This window comes from Pezoporus occidentalis, unplaced genomic scaffold (genome assembly GCF_034315485.1).
Source record: "Pezoporus occidentalis ecotype Australia unplaced genomic scaffold, CSIRO_AGI_Poc_V1 ctg53, whole genome shotgun sequence".
In the NCBI taxonomy this organism is placed as follows: Eukaryota; Metazoa; Chordata; class Aves; order Psittaciformes; family Psittacidae; genus Pezoporus; species Pezoporus occidentalis.
In genome coordinates, this window is record NW_026915866.1 from 2,313,659 (window position 1) to 2,333,551 (window position 19,893).

At 43.9% G+C, this 19,893-nt stretch overlaps 3 protein-coding genes across 3 annotated transcripts; 1 reads left to right on the forward strand and 2 right to left on the reverse strand.

Annotated features, from left to right (window-relative positions):
- The first annotated feature begins 420 nt into the window (after nucleotides 1–420).
- LOC134173521 (probable E3 ubiquitin-protein ligase HERC4) lies at nucleotides 421–18,745 on the forward strand. The gene is given in 23 exon segments (XM_062637600.1): nucleotides 421–590; nucleotides 1,251–1,327; nucleotides 1,900–2,137; nucleotides 2,887–2,977; nucleotides 3,574–3,704; nucleotides 4,482–4,627; nucleotides 4,743–4,819; nucleotides 5,224–5,318; nucleotides 6,517–6,576; nucleotides 7,127–7,229; nucleotides 7,386–7,569; nucleotides 7,889–8,067; nucleotides 9,544–9,640; nucleotides 10,385–10,491; nucleotides 10,575–10,697; nucleotides 13,224–13,364; nucleotides 13,450–13,616; nucleotides 14,631–14,697; nucleotides 14,901–14,980; nucleotides 16,036–16,080; nucleotides 16,082–16,211; nucleotides 16,596–16,695; nucleotides 17,306–18,745. Coding segments are annotated over 23 exon segments (2,808 nt in total). The 5' UTR covers nucleotides 421–435; the 3' UTR covers nucleotides 17,521–18,745.
- On the reverse strand, nucleotides 11,901–12,478 carry PIGY (phosphatidylinositol glycan anchor biosynthesis class Y). Its single transcript, XM_062637599.1, has one exon. The coding sequence runs from the start codon at nucleotides 12,476–12,478 to the stop codon at nucleotides 12,248–12,250; it is 231 nt and encodes a 76-aa protein (XP_062493583.1). The 3' UTR covers nucleotides 11,901–12,247.
- On the reverse strand, nucleotides 12,516–13,109 carry PYURF (PIGY upstream open reading frame). Its single transcript, XM_062637598.1, has 2 exons — nucleotides 12,901–13,109; nucleotides 12,516–12,657 (listed from the first exon to the last, which is right to left on the reverse strand). The coding sequence occupies exons 1-2, from the start codon at nucleotides 13,092–13,094 to the stop codon at nucleotides 12,516–12,518; spliced, it is 336 nt and encodes a 111-aa protein (XP_062493582.1). The 5' UTR covers nucleotides 13,095–13,109.
- Nucleotides 18,746–19,893: the final 1,148 nt, after the last annotated feature.

The window sequence follows — 19,893 nt, forward strand, 5'->3', positions numbered from 1 at the left end:
TAGACAAGAAGGGACTTCTTTCTGCTGTAAATGGTCAATGTGTGAATTTTCCATCATTGCTTCTCCAGTGTCTTGTAAAACCTCTTGACCTTAAGGCATCCCATCCCAAGGCTGTGACAAACTTGGGTCAGTCAGATACCTCAGTAAGTGCTTTATTTCCCCAGGACGCTCATCAGCTGTGCAAAAGTAACAGTTCTGCTGATCATCCTGGGAGCTGGTGGCACTGCAGCCTAAGAGAGGGATAAATGTCTTTTAGTGATAGCCAGGAGAGCCCTCTGGCATGAAACCAAGCAGTGGGTAGGACACTGAAACCCCAGGAGGTCTGAGAAAATAAGTCTCACTTTTTCCTGAGGAGCAGAAGCTCATGGTGAGAGCAGTAGCACACAGAGACCCTGGGGAGGGGGGCAAGATGGTTGAGGTGCCTGCTGTCTTAGCATGACCATCATGCCTGTCTGTATTTGTTGTGCAGAGCACATGCAGATGCAGAGGAAGGAGAGGGTGCAATGCTCAAACCATGAGCTTGTTCTCTCCGCTGATGGGGAGCTCTCTGAACACTGGGCTGCAACTTCAGCTGACTGCTCTAAGACAAGGTAAGAAGCTTTCAGAGGGTGGAGGTAGGGATGGTAACAGTCAGAAAATGTGCTTTGCTATTCTTAGAGGTAACATCCAAGAGGCTGAGACCTGTTGTAGAGAGGGAACAAGAACACATTACATTCCTATTACCCCAGACTCTATCTTCCTTTTTAACCCAGCAAGAAGTGCACTGATTCTGAGGATAATACAAGGATTTGAGCTGCTTGAGATGCATATGAGATATGTTTATCTCATGTAGTAGGGATCAGTAGCACATACCAGATCAATGCAGATGGCTTGCAGACTACACATGGCTTGGAAAACTGTGGGTGAAGGACCCAACCACACCCGAACCTTACCACCTTCTGATTAAGCTGTGTGGGTAACCCTCATCTAAAACAGGCGTGGCAGCTTGCTGTGGGATTTTCTGCTAGCTTGCCCAGGGCTGAGGCCTGTTCTCTTCCAGCTTCCCATGGTACAAACCACAATCAAATCAGTTAGCCTTGCTGGAGGAGGATAGCATAAGAGCAGAGTGAATCATCTTACAGGTGATCTCTATTTTTCAATGTAATTCATGCTAAATGTACTAGGGCTTGGTGAGCAGAGAATCTTCTTTCATCTCATGGCACAGCATCTATCTATTTTGTTTGTGGTTTTGGTTTTTCCTTTTTTTATAGGCTGGTGAAAGAACTAGGAAACCATGATGTTGTTCAAATAGCATGTGGGGACCAGTATGCCATGGCTCTAACCAGAGGTAGCGTCTTTCAAGCACACTTTTCTTCCAAATGGGAGTCACACTATGGCAGACTTGCTCTCAAAAGGGAGTGTTTAAGCTACTCCAGTAGTTGGTGACATCACTACAGGGTAATGAGCAGTGGACAGGGGACACAAGATGCACTGGCTGCCAGTGCTGCTCTTTCCTCCCAGCACCTGAGGAAATGCGGTTCTGTCTCTCTCCAGTTCCCAAGCACTACCGCTCTGCAGAGGTGTGCTGTGGAGAGCAGATGTGGCCATCCCACTCTGCTGTCACCAGACCTGTTCATTCTTAAGTTGGAGCCCCTCTATGGTTGGGAACTTCTTGCAAGTATGGTTTAGAGGTGGTAACATCTGGCCTTTGTTCTTGCTGTGCTGAGTCACATGGGCAACATGGACTGCCCCAAAGGGGGGCAGCAGAAGCAACACGGAGATTTGGCTACAGATGACGGTCTCACCTCAGAGCTAAGTCCCTAGAAACAGCACAGATTTTCACACTCCCACTCCCAAGGTACAAAGACTAAAGGGAAGCAGGTGAGGCTGAGCTGGTTTCTTTTTGTTGTGTGTGTGAAGGAGGAGAGCTCTTCACGTGGGGCCAGAACACCCATGGACAGCTTGGAGTGGGGAGCCAAGCCACGCTCACCCCTCAGCCACAGCTGGTGGAAAGACTAAAGGGCATCCCGCTCGCTCAGATTGCTGCTGGAGGAGCTCACAGCGCTGCCGTGTCACTCTCAGGAGCTGTGTACTCCTGGGGGAAGAACGATTTTGGGCAGCTGGGACTCGGAGACACACAAGGTAAGGAAAGACAGCAGTCAGAAGGTGTTTTCCTGTTTAGTGAGAGGCTCCTCAGGGCTGTCAGGCCTCTTTGGAGAAGCATGAACAGCAAAGTCTTTTGAAGAAAGTATATCTGGATTAGTTCTGTATTTCCTGACTAGGAAAGGCAACCAGGGACAAGGGATTTAGGAGCTATGTTTCTACAAGGGAACTTCCAATTCAATCATTTTATGTGGCCAGCTGGATAGTGTGGGCTCTTAAAACCATGCTCAGGTCTCTTTCCACTCACATTCTCTCTCCAGGTAGTCCTGCATGAAATAAATTACTTTTATCCCTCTTTACCTTCTTTAATTCTCTGTAAATACCTGGTGAGAGAAGAGTAAAAATCACCAGCTGTCTGCAAACCTAGAAGGCGAGAGCAGAGTTGCTCTACCCAGACAGAACTTGAAGTCAGAGGGAGCTGAATGAGTCCACACCCTTGATGGTCAGATACTTCGAAGCCAAGAATCTTTTGGCAAGCAGATGTGAAAATGCTGCATTTTGTTTCACATCAAGTGTAAATGAAGATACTATGGAAAAGGCAGAACATTATGAGAACAAGTGTGTTACACTGGAGGGCAGAAAACAACCCAAAACCAAGTGGTAAATACATGAATTGCTGTAAGAGACCACTGAAGAGCACTAACGCGCACACACACACACACACACACACACACACACACACACACACATCTTCTAAATCTTTCTTTGTCCTGAGATCCCCCCAGTACTCTTTCACTTTATCAGTGCTGTCTTCTTTCCATATGTCAGAGCATTAGAGCACTGGAAGGCTATATTTATCTCATGTGGGGCAGATCATACTGCAGCCCTCTCCAAGGTGAGTCTAAAGTCAGCATCTGAGACCTCACCCTGCAAGAAAAGATACACTGCTAAAAGTCAGCACGGGGAAATTAGGATGGCATTTAGGAATTAGGATAGCAATGGCATTTAGCAATTAGGATAGCAGGCACTCAGACCTGCTTCCATCTGAGTCTGAAGACAATCCCCAGGGGATGCTTACTAAGCTATTGGGAAAACTGGCCTTTTCTCAGATTTCCCTCACCTGCATGCAAATAGGGTGAATGGGAACCCTGGGGCAAAGAGGTGCAGTTCAACCTCAGTACTTTTTGAGAATACTTTCTTTTTTATAGCATACTAGGGACTTCAGAACATGTGTAAAGTAGCTAATTCACTAGGGTTTACTCATATGTGTAAATTTCTCCAGCAATAGGAGGAAGCTAAATTGCCTTTCTCGGGAGCTAAATGATTTGGACGTTGCAGTGTATGATTAGGCTTGATGCAAAGTGAACTCTACCATATAGCATACTACGTCTCACTTGTTTATACTCTTGGTGGTGACCATTTGAATGCCTTTAATAATGTAGTGATCCTGTTGTTTCTTCATCTTGTGTTGGTTGTTTCGTCATCTTCAAGGAGGGGTTGGTGTGCACATTTGGAGCAGGAGGGGCTGGCCAGCTTGGTCATAACTCCACTCGTAATGAACTCACGCCTCATGTGGTGGCCAAGCTGTGGGGAGCAAGAGTTTCACAGGTTGCCTGTGGAAGGTAGGAAAGTACCAATAACGTGACTTCTAAGGTCAAGCTCTTGGAGGAATCACTGAAGGGAAGTAGGGAGGGAGCCACCAGGATATTCAAATCCCTGTGTCCCGGTAGGTCAGCACTGTCAGAATTCTGTCCATTTTTCAAGAGTAAGCCACCCTCCTGCCATCACCCCAGGGAAAGCAGAACCCTCAGCCCATGCCAAGCAAAGGGAGAGAGCTGCAAAAGCCACTAGAAGCTCTTGGTTTTTTTCTCTTTTAAGAAACAAAGGGTGTACTGGGCTCCAAAAGGCAAAAGACTGTCAAAAGCCGACATTGGGAAAGTCATTGAATTCCCATCCACTTTGACAAACTGGGGGTCCTTAGAAAGAACCGAAGAGTGGTGATAATTATCTGATTCCATTCTGGCTTTCTGGAATTAGGCCAGAAAAAGTTTCCTGAGAACTTCCCTGGGCTTTGTATCAGGCTCAGCTTCATAGAAGCTGCACTATTAAAAACAGGAGGGTATGAAGCTAGCAATGCATAGCACTTTATTTTTGTATCTGAAACCAGGGTAAATCACAAACATTAGCAGATAGCATAGGAAATTTGAGTCCATATGTTTCTGTATTGCTGAGTGTTTATGTATGGAAGTGTCCTAAGACTTTAGTTAAAGGGATCCTATACCTGCATGTTAGGACTTTGAAAGACAAGCCTCAGCTATCCACTCTGAGTAGCAGAACACTTTGTTCTGACTAGCCCAGTGGTATTTGATCATGATGACCGTTTTTCTTTTTCTGAACAGAGAGCACACCCTGGTCTATGTCCCCTCCTTGGACAAAGTCTATTCGTTTGGTTCTGGTGAAGGACAGCTGGAAGATGAGATAGAGCGTAACCAATTGATACCACTTCCCATCAAGATACCAGTGAATACTGGAAAATCCTGCCAGGGTAATGATGATTGCAGATGTGTACAATCTATATTAGTTTCAGTGCACCAAACTCTCTGATGATAATGACTCTCTCTTCAAAAGTTCCTTTGAAAATCTATTTTATTCTTTCACAGAAAACAGCACATCACAAAAGATGATTGAAGTTACTGCAGGAGGAAACCGAAGTATTGTCCTTTACAAGGAGGACCAGGTATAGGCATATTTGATCATGGTTTCTAACTTTACCATTGTTCACATTACTGCTGGAAACATTTGGATTTTCCATCCTGCTTTTAGCACTCCAAGTTCATATATACATCTCATGCAGTCTTTCCATGCTTACCCAGAAACTAACTTGTATTGCAATTATATATCTGTTATAGACATTCTATATTATATAATATCTGTTATATATTTATTGTACATTGTATATGTTACGTATTATATGCTATATGTTATATATTATATTCTGTGTTGAATGTATCTTGATCATGCTGGATGACCATTAATTTGTTCAAACTTAGGCTGAAATCTTCTTGTAAGGATGGGCTTCAAAAAAAGAATCCCATCTGCTAGACCTGTAATCTTGTCAATATTTCCATGCATTTCCCACAGAATGCCCATTTGGATGGAATTGCCACTCTGAAGGATAAAGAAGTGGATGAATGGATTTCTAATTCCAGTTTGCAACACTGGGAGAGTATAAAACAGTAAGTCAGAAGCCTGGTGTTGGTTTGGTTTTGTTTTGGTTTTTTTTTTCCGTAAGATGTGTTTTTCTCTAAAAATTACTATTCTTTGGAAACTGTTGTAGGAACTGTTGTTCAAGAATTTAGCTGAGACAAGATCTTGTACCAGCACTTCTTATCTAGGTTTTACACAGGAAAAACAGATGTTGATAAGCAACAGCCCTTCAATACCCCTTCTGCTGGAACAGAGAGGGCTTACTGCCTGGCTTCAGAAGCCTGTCCTCCTCTTGCAGGGAATGGTGAAGTTCATGAAGAACTGACAAGTTAAATCAGTGAAAGACTGCGTCTCCAGACCAAGGCCTTGTGCAAAAATTGTAACCCAGGGTACCCTAAATGGAATGTTTTGTGTGTGACAGCTTTTAAAATTAGCGATCCCTTCTTTAGTTACCCATTTTCAAAAGCACTAAGTATGTACGCTTGTGGGAAGCCTTACACTTATGGCTGAGAATCGTAATTACGTAATCTTTCTTTCAGATCTCACATGGGAGGTTATTTTGTTTGGACAAGTCTGGCTACAGCTGCTGATGTTGAGCATTTAAAAATCTTGGCTCTTTGGATCTAAACTGTTTCTCTGACCACTCTTAGTGTGGTTTGGATCATACAGAAAGTGGTTGTTGAGAAGGCGAGAGAGAGGGTTCATTCCAGATCTCAGTTGAAGGGCCTGACAGCAATCACTTGATAAAACAGCTGCTTTAATAAGAACAGAACTAGGAATACAGGTAGTGAGTAAGTCTAACATCTCTTCAGATGCTGGAAACCCAGCAAATGCATACCCTGACAGATTTTCCCCCAGTCTGCTACAAAGATCCCCTTTATGGAGGGGTTCCTCCCATGCCGCAGTGCCTTTTATTGTGTATAACAAACAAAACCAGGTAATGTCCCAATGTCAGGAAAAGAAACCTCCATCATAACACCTGCCAGCATGCAACACAGGCTGGCGGGGAGGCCTTGAGCAGGTTCCCTTACAAGGCCCAGAACAGCAGAGGTGGCTTGCCGAAGATCACTAACTAATGTCTTCTGCAATGCTGTCTAAGAAAAGCTGAGCTAGGAAAAGTTCTGTCTGCTCAGGTGCAGACACTCGTACACACGTTTCTTGTTCTTTCGTAATCAAAAGCCTGAAGTTGAAAGGACTAACTTTGGTTTGTTTTCCACTCTCATTCAGGAATATCAGCGTGATCTTTTCATCTGAGGCTTGCATTAATGGAAGCTTCCTGGAGAAAAGGTAGTGTGCACTTACTTAGATGTAACAGAACATATTGTCTGCATGTAAACTAACCAGAAAGTGTTATTTTAGGGCTTGTATGTAGAGAAGATCAGTTGTATCTGAATTTGCAAGAAGCAAGTTTTTATTTTTTCAATGCCAAAGCTAAAATTAAGGGGTTAATTCCCCCAATCCTATTGAAATTTGCTACAGAAGCTAACATTCCAGCAGATTACCCTATACTGACAGTTTTCAAGATGATGATAATACCTTTAGGCAATTTTACAGCTCCCAAAGGATCCATAATAGCTCTTTCTGTCATTCAAGTGCAAGTCATTTGGGGGTGAAATACAGGAAGCCTACCATTAATAGTGCGCAGCCACACAAGACAGGATATTAATCAGGTCACACCAGAGCGAGAATATCTTCTTAGAACAGATTAAACCACACCCACTGGATTTGGGACTGAAGTGTCCAAGTATTTTCTGATGGTAGGATGCTTCACTATTCAGTCAGCAACAAAAAACAGCTTCTCACATCATTTGGTGTTCTCTTTTTTCCTTTGTGATAGAGACAAACATTTCAAAACTTCCAAAGAAGTCTCGGGTGTAGACATGTCACAAGTGCAACGTTTTTATAAGAAGATCAGCCAGAAGCCAAACATCTTCCAGGAGGTAAGGATTTGGGATAAGGATTCTCACTATGCAGAGCTCTAGATTTGTGCATGAAACTTGGGAATTCCATGCCAAACTAATTCATAAATGATTTTGGCAAAACATAATCGCATTTTTAACCTTTCTCTCTTTTGTTGTTGGTTTTTTCCTCTGAAGGTGAAAAAGGAGATTGAGAAGTTACTGCCATCATTGTCTTCCTCTCCCATCTCACCTGAGAATTTCAGAGTCTACTTGATCTTGCCTTTCCTTCTGCAGGGAGAGGATGACAGCTCTTACCGTTCTCTCAATCTTCTAGCACAAGCCATCACAAAGCTCCAGTCAAAGGACCTGCAAACTCTTGGTAGGATTTTATGATGATAGGACTGAACGACTTGAATGTCTGGTCATTTCTGGATGAGCAGCAAGAGTTAGTATCGCTAATTTGTTCCAGAGTTCAGTCTGAAAGAAGTGCTCTTGGTAGAAACAGAAACATGCAACAAGACACATGAAAAAAACCCAAAGCCCTCAGTCTGAGGTTTGCTAATTTTTGTAGTGCAAAATTCAGCATTTTTTTTTTGGTTTACGTCATTTGATAAACAGAGAAAATGCAGCTTCATCCAGAAATTGCAATTATTTGTGTTTACCTGTTACAGATACTTCACTAGCTGTTTTCTTTACAGAATGCCTGTGGTCAAATCTAGAAACATTGTTCTTAAAGGAGCTGGTCATTCTATATCAGAGGGTTTCCCAGAAAAACCTATGTTGGTTTATGATAGAACTCATGCATGTCCAAAGAGACCCCTTCACTCTGCACCCACATGAAACAGTGACTCTGCAAATACTGCAGATTCTTTACCAGGTAAGAAAGTCTTTGGATCCTGATTAGATGGGTATCAGAGCAAGTCAGAATATTTTAATCCTTTTTATTTGTTGCTTTTTCTGGGTTTCCTTCTTACAAGGGAAGATGGGGCCTTGTCATTTGACATTGCTTCTGGAATCTCTTTGGCTCTACAGCAGCATAGCTTTGAAGGAATTGTGCTCTTGAGTTGTGCCTGGCTGACCCTCTGCAGAAATTAAGAGCTTGAAGTATGCTCAAGTGGTGTGTGTGTGCTTTCTATGGTGTGAGAAGTGCATGCATTGGTGTGTACAGAGCTATGGATGCGGTGTCCATTACGTAGCATGCCCATTCTCCTCTCTGCTGCTGAGATCCCTCACCCCAGTAACTGCTCACAGCATTTAAACGGCAACCCACCTGCTTGGCACATCGTGGCTGCCACATCAACACTGTGTGATGCTTTAAAAGCCTGTTACTTAAGAGATTTTCTGGGACAGCAGGATTAGATAATTTTTAGCTGCATTTGAACAATGGGAAGAAAGGGGGCAGCAACTGTATTCTTATTGACAAACAACCTTTCTCCTGCTGAGGTGTTCAAAGTTTAGGAAAGTCAAGAGCTCAGGCATGCGCTTCATAGAATCATAGAGTACCAGGTTGGAAGGGACCTCAAGGATCACCTAGTCTAGGTCATGCTTTTCCAAGAAAGGTTGGACCAGCTGTCCCAGCATCCTGTCCAGCTGAATCTTAAAAGTGCCCAGTGTTGGGGAATCCACCACTTCACTGGGGAGATTATTCCAGTGGTTGATTGTTCTCATTGTGAAAATTTTCCTCGTGTCCAATTGTAATCTCCCCAGCAGTAACTTGTGCCCATTACCCCTTGTCTTCTCCATAAGACTCCCTGTAAAAAGGGATTCTCCATCTTCTTTGTAGCCATGCTTTAAATACTGGCACATGGTGATTAGTGTGAATCAGAGAGAGTCATTAAATTTTGTTCAGAATTGAATATCCTTTTGGCTGGGAATGCAGATTTGGGCCTCAAAATTTAGACTCTTGAATCTGTATTTATACAGATGATAACCACCAAAGTGCTGCAGGCCTACTTCTCTGTAAATGGTTGCATCATTTGGAACTTTACATGTTCACCGTCCACCACCAAATTGTGTCTTTGCCAGGCAACAAGTCTGAACATGAACAGGGTACTTCAGATTGTCCTGCAACATGAAAGATGCACAGAGTGAAACATACCTTTCTGATAAAGCCCTGTTAAAGGATCTTAATTGTAAATGAAAATTGCTTTTCTGCTAGTTTATACATGGCTTTCTGAGACGACTCACTGTTGAGCACTATGCTTCTTGTAGCACTTCTGTCCTTCCACTTCTGTGCAGGGTCTGAGAGCTCTGTTTGCAGAAAAAGCCCTGTAACTCCTCAGCCCTGTCCTGCCACACAGACACATCACTCAATCTGCTGACGCCCCTTTTCCTATTGTGTGTGTCAATGCAGGTGAACTCCAGAACTGGCTTCAGAGTACAAGAAAACAACTTCTATGTGCCTCAGGTGAAACCCATTATCACAGTGTATTGGTCCTTTAATACGAAAAAAAGTAAGTATAAAATCTTGCAGCAGCACAAACCACTATTTCCTGTTTTATTTAAATTAGTTGCTATATCACAGGAAGCAGCAAGAAATGGAAACATGGATAGAAGGGACTTCCGTAGGCAAAAAATGCACTTTTCTGGCAACTTGGCTGAAATTTGCAGGGCACAGTGCCTCATTCTTTCATAAGCTTTCATATGCTAATTACCAGCTTTATACCAATTAACCAGAGGAGAGGAGGAGTTTTGAGAAACAGTATAAAATGAAAAGCCCCAGGACATTACTTGAAGTCACTGCCTTATCACACTGGAGGTGTAACACTTTGAATTAGATTATTTTGTATATACCAGTTTCTACCTTTGGTATTACAGATAATAAACCCAACTGTTTTTAACAATGCACCATAACATGCGTAGCCAGGACACTTTTTCCTGCCTATTTTGGTTTAGCTGAATTATGGAAGATGCTATTTGAATCACTCTGTTTCATTCTTGGGACACTGTAACACAAACGTCTGCCTGCACAGACAGTTTGTTGTTCCCCTGTCAGGGTTTACCACTCACAGAAGCACTTAGAAGCTGCTTTCAGAAAGCGCGCCTCTGTTGGTGTAGTTTTTGCGTACACAACAAGGGCATGTTTCAGATACAGGAGTTAGCCAGATTACAGGCTGGCAGTTCAGTCTGCACATGTACCCCAAACTCTGATTTTGCAAGAGAATATCAACATATCCTTTCTTCCTTTTCATTTTAGATGGCCCTATGGAAGCTGACTGAATATCCGTGCGTTTTTGACATGCAAGACAAGATTGATATTCATTTTACAGAACGCAACGCTCTGTCCAGCATCTTTAGAGAGGTAAGTATTGGCATTTTTTTTTATAATTTAGAAGAAATACACACATTGACACACTGCTAACAGACTGTTACTTCAATCTTCAGAAACACATAATAGAAAACGGCAATGAAAAGTGGGTTTTTCCAGTCAGAAGACAATGCCTTCTGCAAGACATATGGACCCATTTAAATAATGCACCAACCCAGCAATTCAGGAAGATCTTAGGGGTAAGAGACCAAATTGTATGATTTGTTAGCTCTAAATATATTGCTGCAGTGTTCTTTGGTTTTCAGTGTTACTGAAGTATTGGTAGAAGGATTTCAGTATTTGCTGAGCATACAACAAAACTACTCATCACATTATTATAGAAACATGTTCCACGGGGGACATAGAGTAAGGCTGGAGGACAGTATCATACATACTTATTCCAGGTAGCCATCAAGTGTTGTTGGTGTAGGTTAAATGCAAGTGGCAGTGCTATTTACCATGAGGTTGCTTTGAGGTAATAGGATTGCTCATGAAACTGGCAACTGGTAAAGACTGTTACTATTACTTTAAAGGCCAGATTGCTGTATGTGAAAAGCCTGGTGGCTGGGGAGTCAACCTTAGAAGCCAGCAAACGAGACAACCACAGAAACCATTTCTCTCATGGAGATGCTATCTGAAGAGAAAGGAAGGAGAGTGCCAGCCAGAGAGATGAAAAGCTGCTGTTCTCCGTGTAGCTTTAGTTTGTGATTTCCATGCAAACCCAAAGGTTCTGGCAGCTGTATTTTCTGCAGGCATTGCAATGCTAGCCCTGGGGTGGGAAGAGAGCACCTGCCCCAGGGGAAAGCTCAGCCCAGAGGCCGTATGTCAGTCACTAGCACAAGGGCAATCAGTCTGGCACACCTCTGCAGCAGAAACTGCTAACCTCACTGCCCTGTTACCCACTTCTGGTTCTTTCCAGGTGAGCCTTCTTGCCAACCAGAACTATCATAGCTTTTCCTTCCTGTACACTTAAGATTCACAATGGCTCCTACAGCTACTTTTCCTTCCCCCTTCATCATTGTATCAGCTGTAGGAGGCATTTATTTACAGAGGCAATAAGGCTTGTGGCCTGTGCTGCCCTCTAGACCCAGTTTCTCTCCACCAATAGCACAAGGTGCCCCAACAAAGTGCTGCACTTAGCTGGAGTCAGCCTTTGAATAGACCTCTTGTGGGCACTGCCTTTCATGCTGTGCATCACAGCATTATTTGGCCAGAAGTGGCCTTACCAATTTGACTGCATTATTAGTATCCTACCAAGAGATACTTGTTAATCTTGATAGTCTTGTTATTAAACATCAGCGCAATTTATTTTATGCTCTTCTGAGAATGAGATATGCATTTCAATACATGCATCAGTTCAAAACCAAACCAACGCTTTTAATTTAGAGAGAGAATATTCATACTTCTGCTGGTTATCACTGTTTATTATTTAAGTTATTTCAGTCAGGATACACTTCTTCCTTGCAAAAAACATCACTACATAGAAGATTTTCATCAGTGCCACCACAAATGCACAACACTTCACGGGACACACTAGAAGTAATTAGTGCTTCTTGTTACTCTTTATCTGCCTTAGCAGTAATTAAATACTAGGCTGCTGCAGAGGTCTTAATAGTTCCAGAGAGTACTAGGAAAATCATGACAGTCACTAGTCCCAAAAGGAGACTCTCTCAAACCAACTGCAATACCAGATGAGATTAACTAAACAATGTCACTTTACAGAAGCCCAGGAGTTAGCAAATGCATTGCACTAGTTGTGCCTAAAAAGCTTAATCCCCATCCAGGTCCACAGGTGGAAGAACACATAAACTGGTATCGTAATAGGAAGGAGAAGACTGTAGAAACATAGGCTGTTTGTGCTGGTGCAGCCCTGTGGGAAGGTCTCATCTACGCTGGCTGAGTAAAACAAGCCTGCTAGGGACAGCAGGGGCACAAGCACGGTCAGCGTGGGTAGGGAGGGGAGCATGCCTCCTCCGGCCATCAGCACTACTTCACTGCGGTCGGTGGCTGGAGGGTCCTCAGGCCTGCTTCAAGCCCTCAGCTGGGGGCTTCTTCTGAATCATCCTGGCAGCCTCTGGGATCATGTTGGGGATGCCATCGATGATGGGGTACGCAATGCCTAGTTCCTCGTTAATGAGCTCGTTGGTAGCTTCTTCGTACCTGGCCGGGCAAGTCAGGGGGAAACAAGAGAACAACTGGAGTGAGTAACCTGCGTTTACCCTTCGGCAGCCCCTCTCACTCGACTTGGGGCAGCAGTAGGCCAGGGGCGGGCACCGAGAGCGCGACGGGGCTTTCTCTTCCCTTTTCCCTTTCCCATTTTCTTTCCTTTTCCCTTTCCCATTTTCTTTCCTTTTCCCTTTCCCATTCCTTTTCCCTTTCCCATTCCTTTTCCCTTCCCCTCACCTCAGCGGCCGCTTGGAGAGCGGGCACACCAGGAAGCTCAACAGCGACGGCTCCAGCGGCTGCGGCTGAGGCCGCCCTGAGCCCTGGCCCTTCCCCGGATCCTGTTGCTGCCCGTGCCCGCCGCTCGCAGCGCGGCCACCCGCTGCCATCCACCGCAGCACCACAGCGGCGCCGCGCCCTCCGCAGCGCAGCATGGCCGCTCCCCGCGCCGCGCCGCTTCCGGTGCGCCGGCAGCCGGCCCGGCTGCGCTGGGTGCGCGCACAGGGGTTCCGCGTACCGGCGTGCAGCTGTCCCCAGCGCCATGGGTGTCTCGGTGCTCGCAGGTGTCGTTCCTCGACGAGGAGGGTGTGGACGAAGGCGGGCCGTCCCAGGAGCTCTTCGGCGTGGCCGTCAGGACTCTCTGCCAGCCCGTCCCTGTGGCTTTCCGCCGCGTCGCCTCTGTGCTCATGTGATTCCCCAGCCAGGTGAGGGGCCGGCCTGGGGGGTGCGGGGAGCCTGCTCCCGGGAGGGGACAGTCACGGCTTTCGTTGTGTGCTCGTGTTTAAGCAGGCGTCGGGCTGTGAGGATGTGTTCTTCCGGATCGGGACGCTGTGCGGGATGGCCCTGCATAACGGGTGCATAGCGCCCTTCGCCTTCCCCCGGGCTCTCTACAAAAAGCTGCTGGGCCTGACGCCCACCCTGGAGGACCTGGAGGAGCTGCTGCCAGATGTGGTCCGGTACGGGCCGGAACGGTCCCAGCGCTTGCTGGGAGCTGCAGCCCAGGCGGGTCTCCTGGGTTGGATGTGTGCACGGAGATGCCCAGGGCCATAGTCAGGATGCCCGTGGCAGCTACATTTGACGTAGCCACAGGTTTCCAAGGTGGACCTTGTGCTGGTCATGGATGTTGCTCTCAGACAGAGGCTGTCGTTGCCAAAATAAAAAGCCATGCTTAGGGGGGGGTCTGATTTCTACTCCATGTGAATATATCGTTCAAACCACTTCGAGCTGTAGTTTCAACTTGGAAGAACTAAGCACCCCATTGCTAATGTTGGATTTTTCTCTGGTGTGCTAGTTATAATTTCCCACAATGTCGCTCTGCACAAGAACAGTATTACTGTATGCTGCAGTTGTGCCAAATCTGAGGACCTGCATGCAGGGTTGCCATGTGCTGAAAAAGGAGATCTCAGCCAGATACAGGAGGGAGAGGTGCTGCTGCCATAAGCATAAAGCTTCTACCCCTTGAAGTCTAGCTTCCCAAAGAAGTGCTGTCAGCAGCTGACAAGATGAGGACCCCATCCCATGAGCCAGTGACTGTGTTGAGGTGAAACAATGACATCAGTGAACTGAAACATTGAGTGGCCTGTAGTACTTTGAAAGGTGATGCAGCCCAGAACAGTTCTCCCAGATCATCCTGCTGGTACTCAGTTCCTCAGTAGGTGATATCTGGAATAGCAAGGCTGTGCTCCAAGCCCGCTTCCCACTGAACTTTGTGTAAAGTTATCTTCACAGGGCATGAGGACAGACTTGCCTGGCATCCTTTGCAGTGAAGGCATTTGCCCTTAGCCTCCCGGCAGTAGCGGGACATGAGTATAGATCAGTTTAGGGCCATATATGAAAGTTCTATGTGAGTATAGGTGTTCTGTTTGTGTCTACATTTAAATACTACTTGTCAAAGGATGGTTTCAAATGGAATTTTAAAGTGCATTGAACGGTCACGTTTCTTCTCTTTTTTCCCCTTTGTTTTTTGAAAGGAGTCTTCAAGGAATTTTGCATGAAGAATGTGATCATGTCCTTGAAAGCCTGGACATGAACTTCACAGTAAGACATTATTGTGCCATTCAGACATACCATGCATGTACTTGGGCATGACAGCATCCTCTGCAAATGACACAGCTTGTCTGTAAACTTCAACTAGCAAGGGTGCTCTGTCAGGCCCTGCAGAAAGAAAGAATGATAGATATAGCACATATGTGTCTGTCATATATAGATATAGCATCTAATGTTTTCATTTATTTGTGTAGATAATGGAAGAAGGAGGTTCCATGGCTGTTGTTGAACTTAAAAAAAATGGTGCCAACATCCCTGTCACTAGGGATAACAGGTTGGTTTTATTTTTCTTTTCTTTATCCTGTTGTCTTGTTATGAGTGTGTAAAATAGCATATTTATACCCACCCCCATGTACTCTTAGAAAATACTGAATGTTAGCATTGTGCCATTGATCTTGGTCCAGTAGGTTGTATGCTTTTGGTTCTTACTATACAGACTGCATATGTGCCAGACATTGGCAGTTTGTGCAAGCAGACTGGATAAGAAGGGGATCCTTGGACATCCTGGCATCTGTATTGATAAAGGTGCCTGTCCTTATCAGGGAAATTCCTATCAAATATATAAAATACTACTGAACTGCATTTTTTTCAGGGAAATACAGATAGCTTGTCTGGGAAATCCAGCTAAATACACCTCTGTAAGGTTTTTTTTTTTTTTTAATGAGCAAAATGTTTCTTGCTTAGTTATGTATATGGAAAGTGTCTTGTATAACAGAAAAGGAGCAATTTATCAATAAGGTATTGTCTCAGTGTGAGCCTCAGCACAGGGGACAGAGAAAAATTCTGTGGCCTGGGCTGTGCACATGATCTGAGGACCTGTCTGAGGGATGCATGAAAGGTCTGTTATGAAGCTTGAAGTACAGTGTTTACACTGAGTTGATTTTACATGTGCAGAGTCACTAAACAAATCCCCATCACAGAGAGAAGAGTGAAACTGTACTGATTAGCATATGTGCAAATGTCTATTTTGATTTCAGGGTAATTCTTGGCCATTTACTGGGAGTTTTGCTGAATTTACACCAATTAGATCTGCTAGATTGCATCACAATAGTGAAGTGTCTGATAGGATTTCACTGGAGTGTTCACATGAAGTACAAAGAGTATGATCAAAATAAATCCATGGTGGCCAGCAATCTCGTTTATTTGTGATGATCCTCCCAGCTTATTCAGTGAATAAATAATTGGCAGTGATGAGTGCTGTCAGTAAAGACTGTCTTTTCAGTAGAGCAGGCCATACAGAATAAAGGAATGAGGAATAAAGTTCTCTGTAACTCTCCTTTTAAAGCCTCACCTATTGCATTGCTTGTTTGATTCAAAATATCTTTGCAGGAAAGAATTTGTTGACTTGTATGTGAATTATGTGTTAAATGAATCAACCATTTGAGGACTTCATGCGAGGGTTTTTAAGAGGCTGCCCAGGTAGAAAGTGGAAGATGTTTCTCCCTGCGGAGCTCCAGACTGTTCTTCAGGGACATACAAAATGTGACTGGCATCTGCTGGAAAAGGTACTGGATACAAGCACGGTATACTTGTGCTATATCTGCTGGGCATAAACTCCTTCTGACCTGCTCTTTCATTGAGCGCATAGGCCATGAACACAAAAACAGAAGCGCAAGGGACTTTCTCTGTATTTGATTTTTGTCGTCATTTTGAGTCTGGTTTTAATCTAAATCAGGTACAAGAATAAAGGAGACTAAAAATCAAGCTGAAGCTCAAGGATTGTCATATGAATCTTTGGAAAACAAATGAACAAGGAGATTCCAGAGCTTAAGAGGACTTGAGTTCATGTGCAAACAGTTATAAAATTTATTGGTTAAACTGTTGTTGCTTTAAATAAAAATGAAATAGTCAGGATTAATGGACTTGTTTTATTTTTATCTCTTTGACAGAGCGTGATGTACGGATGGTATAAAAGTTTAGATAAAACCATCAGGAATTTTTGGAATGTGTTTCACAAACTCCCAGAAGAAAAAAAGAAAATGTTTCTTGGTAATACATCAGGCATTTTAAACTTTTTTTCCTAGCCTTTTTCTCCCCCCCACGATACACATTTTAGATGCTCAACCATGAAGACTATGGCTTTTTGACATTTTCCCCACCCCCTGCCACATTTCCTAGCGAAAGCCACAAAAAAGAAGTGACAAAAAGAATTGCACAGGTGCAGCTCTGACCCTCCTCACAACCCCTGAGGCTTGCCTGAGTGCGTCTGACCACTTTGAACCTTGCAATTCCTTTATCCCTCACTTTCATGGTTATCAGCTGTTGGTCAGAGGCCTCAGCTTGTGTGAGCAGCCTGTGTTGACGTAACCAGTTTAGCTTTCTCAAAGGATTGCAGAAGCTAGGTCATCCTTTTTAAATGTAGAAGGTCAAGCCTAGCATGGCTTTTCTCATGCACAAAATCTATGTAAGTAGAAGAGGGTTTGTAATTATTGTTAGCAAGAGGTACAAATTCAGCAAAGCAGATAATTAGCTTATGGAAATAGCCATATTTAAACACTAATTTTGCCTTATGATTTTCATCCTATGATAACATTATCTTGCTGGGGGTTGTTCTGTTCTGTTTTTAATTTGCTAACTTGTTTTTGTTTTTCCCCTTCAGTATTTTTGTCAGGATCTGATCGAATCCCTGCATATGGACTGGAACATTTTAACTTTTGTATTGTAGATCCTCAAGTAGAAAATCCAGATGAGCTCCATCTTGGTGCCAATACCTGCCAGCACATTTTGTTCCTCCCCAGATACAGCAATAAAAGAATACTCAAGAAGAAGTTGCTCTGTGCCATAGAACATAATGAAAGTTTTGGTGTGTCCTAACTGTTGGTCAGGAGTGCTTTAAAGCAAAAATAAGAAAACAAATCTTTGTTACTGTCGTGGTTTAAGTGCAGTCAGTAACTCAGACCCATGCAGCCCGCTTGCTCACTCCCCCCCTTCTGTCACTAAAATCAATGGTGTTATCCGGGCTGTTCCCAGGCCGAAAGTCAAAAACACAGCACTGCACCAGCTACTAAGAAGGAGAAAAAAATGACTGCTACTGCTGAACCCAGGACAGTATCACTTGTCATATTTTTCTCTTAATAATCCCAATTTAGTGGTTTCTACCCTGTCTTATTTTTACTGCACTTGAGTGCATGTGTTCACTGTGATTTTGTATTGATTACAAAAATGAGCTTAGACCAGATACTTGATTATTAGATTATAGAGTTAGGAAAGAAGGATCCTAGTTAACATGCTTCCAGGAACCAAGCTGATAACCACGTATATTTACATATACATGCATCCTGTTTGCACTGTGCAGGTTTTCTTTCATTGGTAAATTTAGAGCAGCAGGGATTCTGTCGTTTATACACTACCAAACATACAGCCAGTACCTGCTAAACAGTTGTCATTGCAAGAGGAAGCTAGGCTAAAGTTTTAATCTGTATTAGTGAAGGATTCTCTTGGGGAGCAAATAATGCTGGGAGAGGTGTTCCTGTAAACTCTGAATTGAAGGAGCAGCACCTGGATATGGCCTTTGGCTTGTTTGGAAGAAGTTCTTAGGATGAGGATTTATCATTCCTAGACTTTTTCAAAAGCTGTATTTGTAAAGCATTAATGGACTTGTTATTTAGTGTGATAGCACTGTGATATTTGTCATGCTTCTTTGTATCTTCTAAGGAGATGTTTGTTAATTAAAATTTTAGGCTTGCAGAACAGCTTTGTCTACAGAACCCTGTGGACATAAGGCTTGTAGGGCTGCTGGAAGCTCCTTGTTAAAACAATGCATAGCACTGGCAGGGGGTTGGAGCTAAATGGTCTTAAGGTCCTTTCCAACCGTAGCCATTCTAAGATTCTGTGATTGACAATGTCAGGCAGGATGCAAAGGGAGGAGGGGAGGTGTATTTTGCTGTGTATTTTTATTTGTGTAAATATATATTCAGAGAACGGTGGCAATAATTTTTCAGTAGTCTTCTCTTGCCTTTGGTGTGTTAAATATTTTGGTGGACATATATATATGAAGACTTCTACTGTGTGAATTAAATGATGATTGATTGAATTTCCACACCTGTAGTTGTGTTCTTTAGTTATCAGCTGCTTATGCATGACAGTGTATGTTTTCTGTCTCCTCTTCTGTCGTGACTTTGTGTTGGGTATCACATGCAGATGCTCTTGGACCACGGAGGCTGCCTCTTTGAAATGCCAGTAGACGATATAAACCTTTTTTGGAAGTGACTGTTAGGATAGTGTTTCCAGCTCAATTAAAAGGGCATTGTTACATATTAAGAAAAAGAAAGCTTCCTTTTAGGTTACAGTGTAGTGAAGCACTCACATCAAGCACTGGGAAAGCAGGTGGCATGGCGGTGGTGATGACAGAGAAGAGAGCTAGTGCTTTGAAAGATGCCAGCTGCCAGCCAAGGCAAGTGAGGGGTTGTGGCCCATGCAGAGCTACCCCTTGTCCCCCTTGCCAGCCTGTGGTAGACAAGACACCACAGGGATGTTTGCATCCTCTAGGAAAGGCACCAACCTGCTGCAGGAGTATTTCTGTGGGAAGAAGGAACTGGCAGAGGCCCAGCTTGTTGTCCCCATTGAGCTGCTGGGTCTCCATCCAACACTTGGCTGATGCCATAACATCACAGCTTTCTGTAATGGCAGCTTAGCTTCACCAGCCTGCTCCTGGTTTCCTTTTTTATGTTCTTCTAAGCCTCTCTGAGGGCTTAGAAATCCAGAGTGATCTTCTGTGCTGTGCAAGTTCACAGAAGATGTATTCTGTTTGTATTTCAATCCACTAGAGATTAAGTGATAATAGGTTTATTTAGAGCGTGGAGGAATTTCCTTCTCATCAGGTATGATGCAACATCATACGGGAGATTAAAGCCCAGTGTAACTTTCAAGGCTATTTTTAATTTGCCCTCAAATAGGCCCTGCTTTTATTTCAAAGTATATTGAACATGCTGCAGGAATGTTTTTTTAGACCCCTTGTCTGATCTGATCATCACCTGTAGAGAAGTGCAAGAGCCTGACAGAGCAGCTGATGTGACCAGGATGGAGCTGGGGTGACCGTGTTGAAAAGCTCTGACAGCAAGCAGGACTAACAAGGCATAAAGCATTGCTACCTCTGCACAGCCCTGTTAGAAGGTCTGTGCTATGGCCCATGGGAGCAGAGGGTTACCAATGGCACCTGGTGAAGGACTCTGGAGGAAAACACCTACC

What these genes read in the sequence shown, in the direction of transcription:
- PIGY (XM_062637599.1), bottom strand. Translation starts at nt 12,478, where the DNA reads ATGGCCGGAGGAGGCATGCTCCCCTCCCTACCCACGCTGACCGTGCTT.
- PYURF (XM_062637598.1), bottom strand. Translation starts at nt 13,094, where the DNA reads ATGCTGCGCTGCGGAGGGCGCGGCGCCGCTGTGGTGCTGCGGTGGATG. An exon ending in CTCTCCAAGCGGCCGCTGAG is followed by an intron (nt 12,658 to 12,900) that starts GTGAGGGGAAGG and finishes TTGCCCGGCCAG; the next exon opens with GTACGAAGAAGCTACCAACG.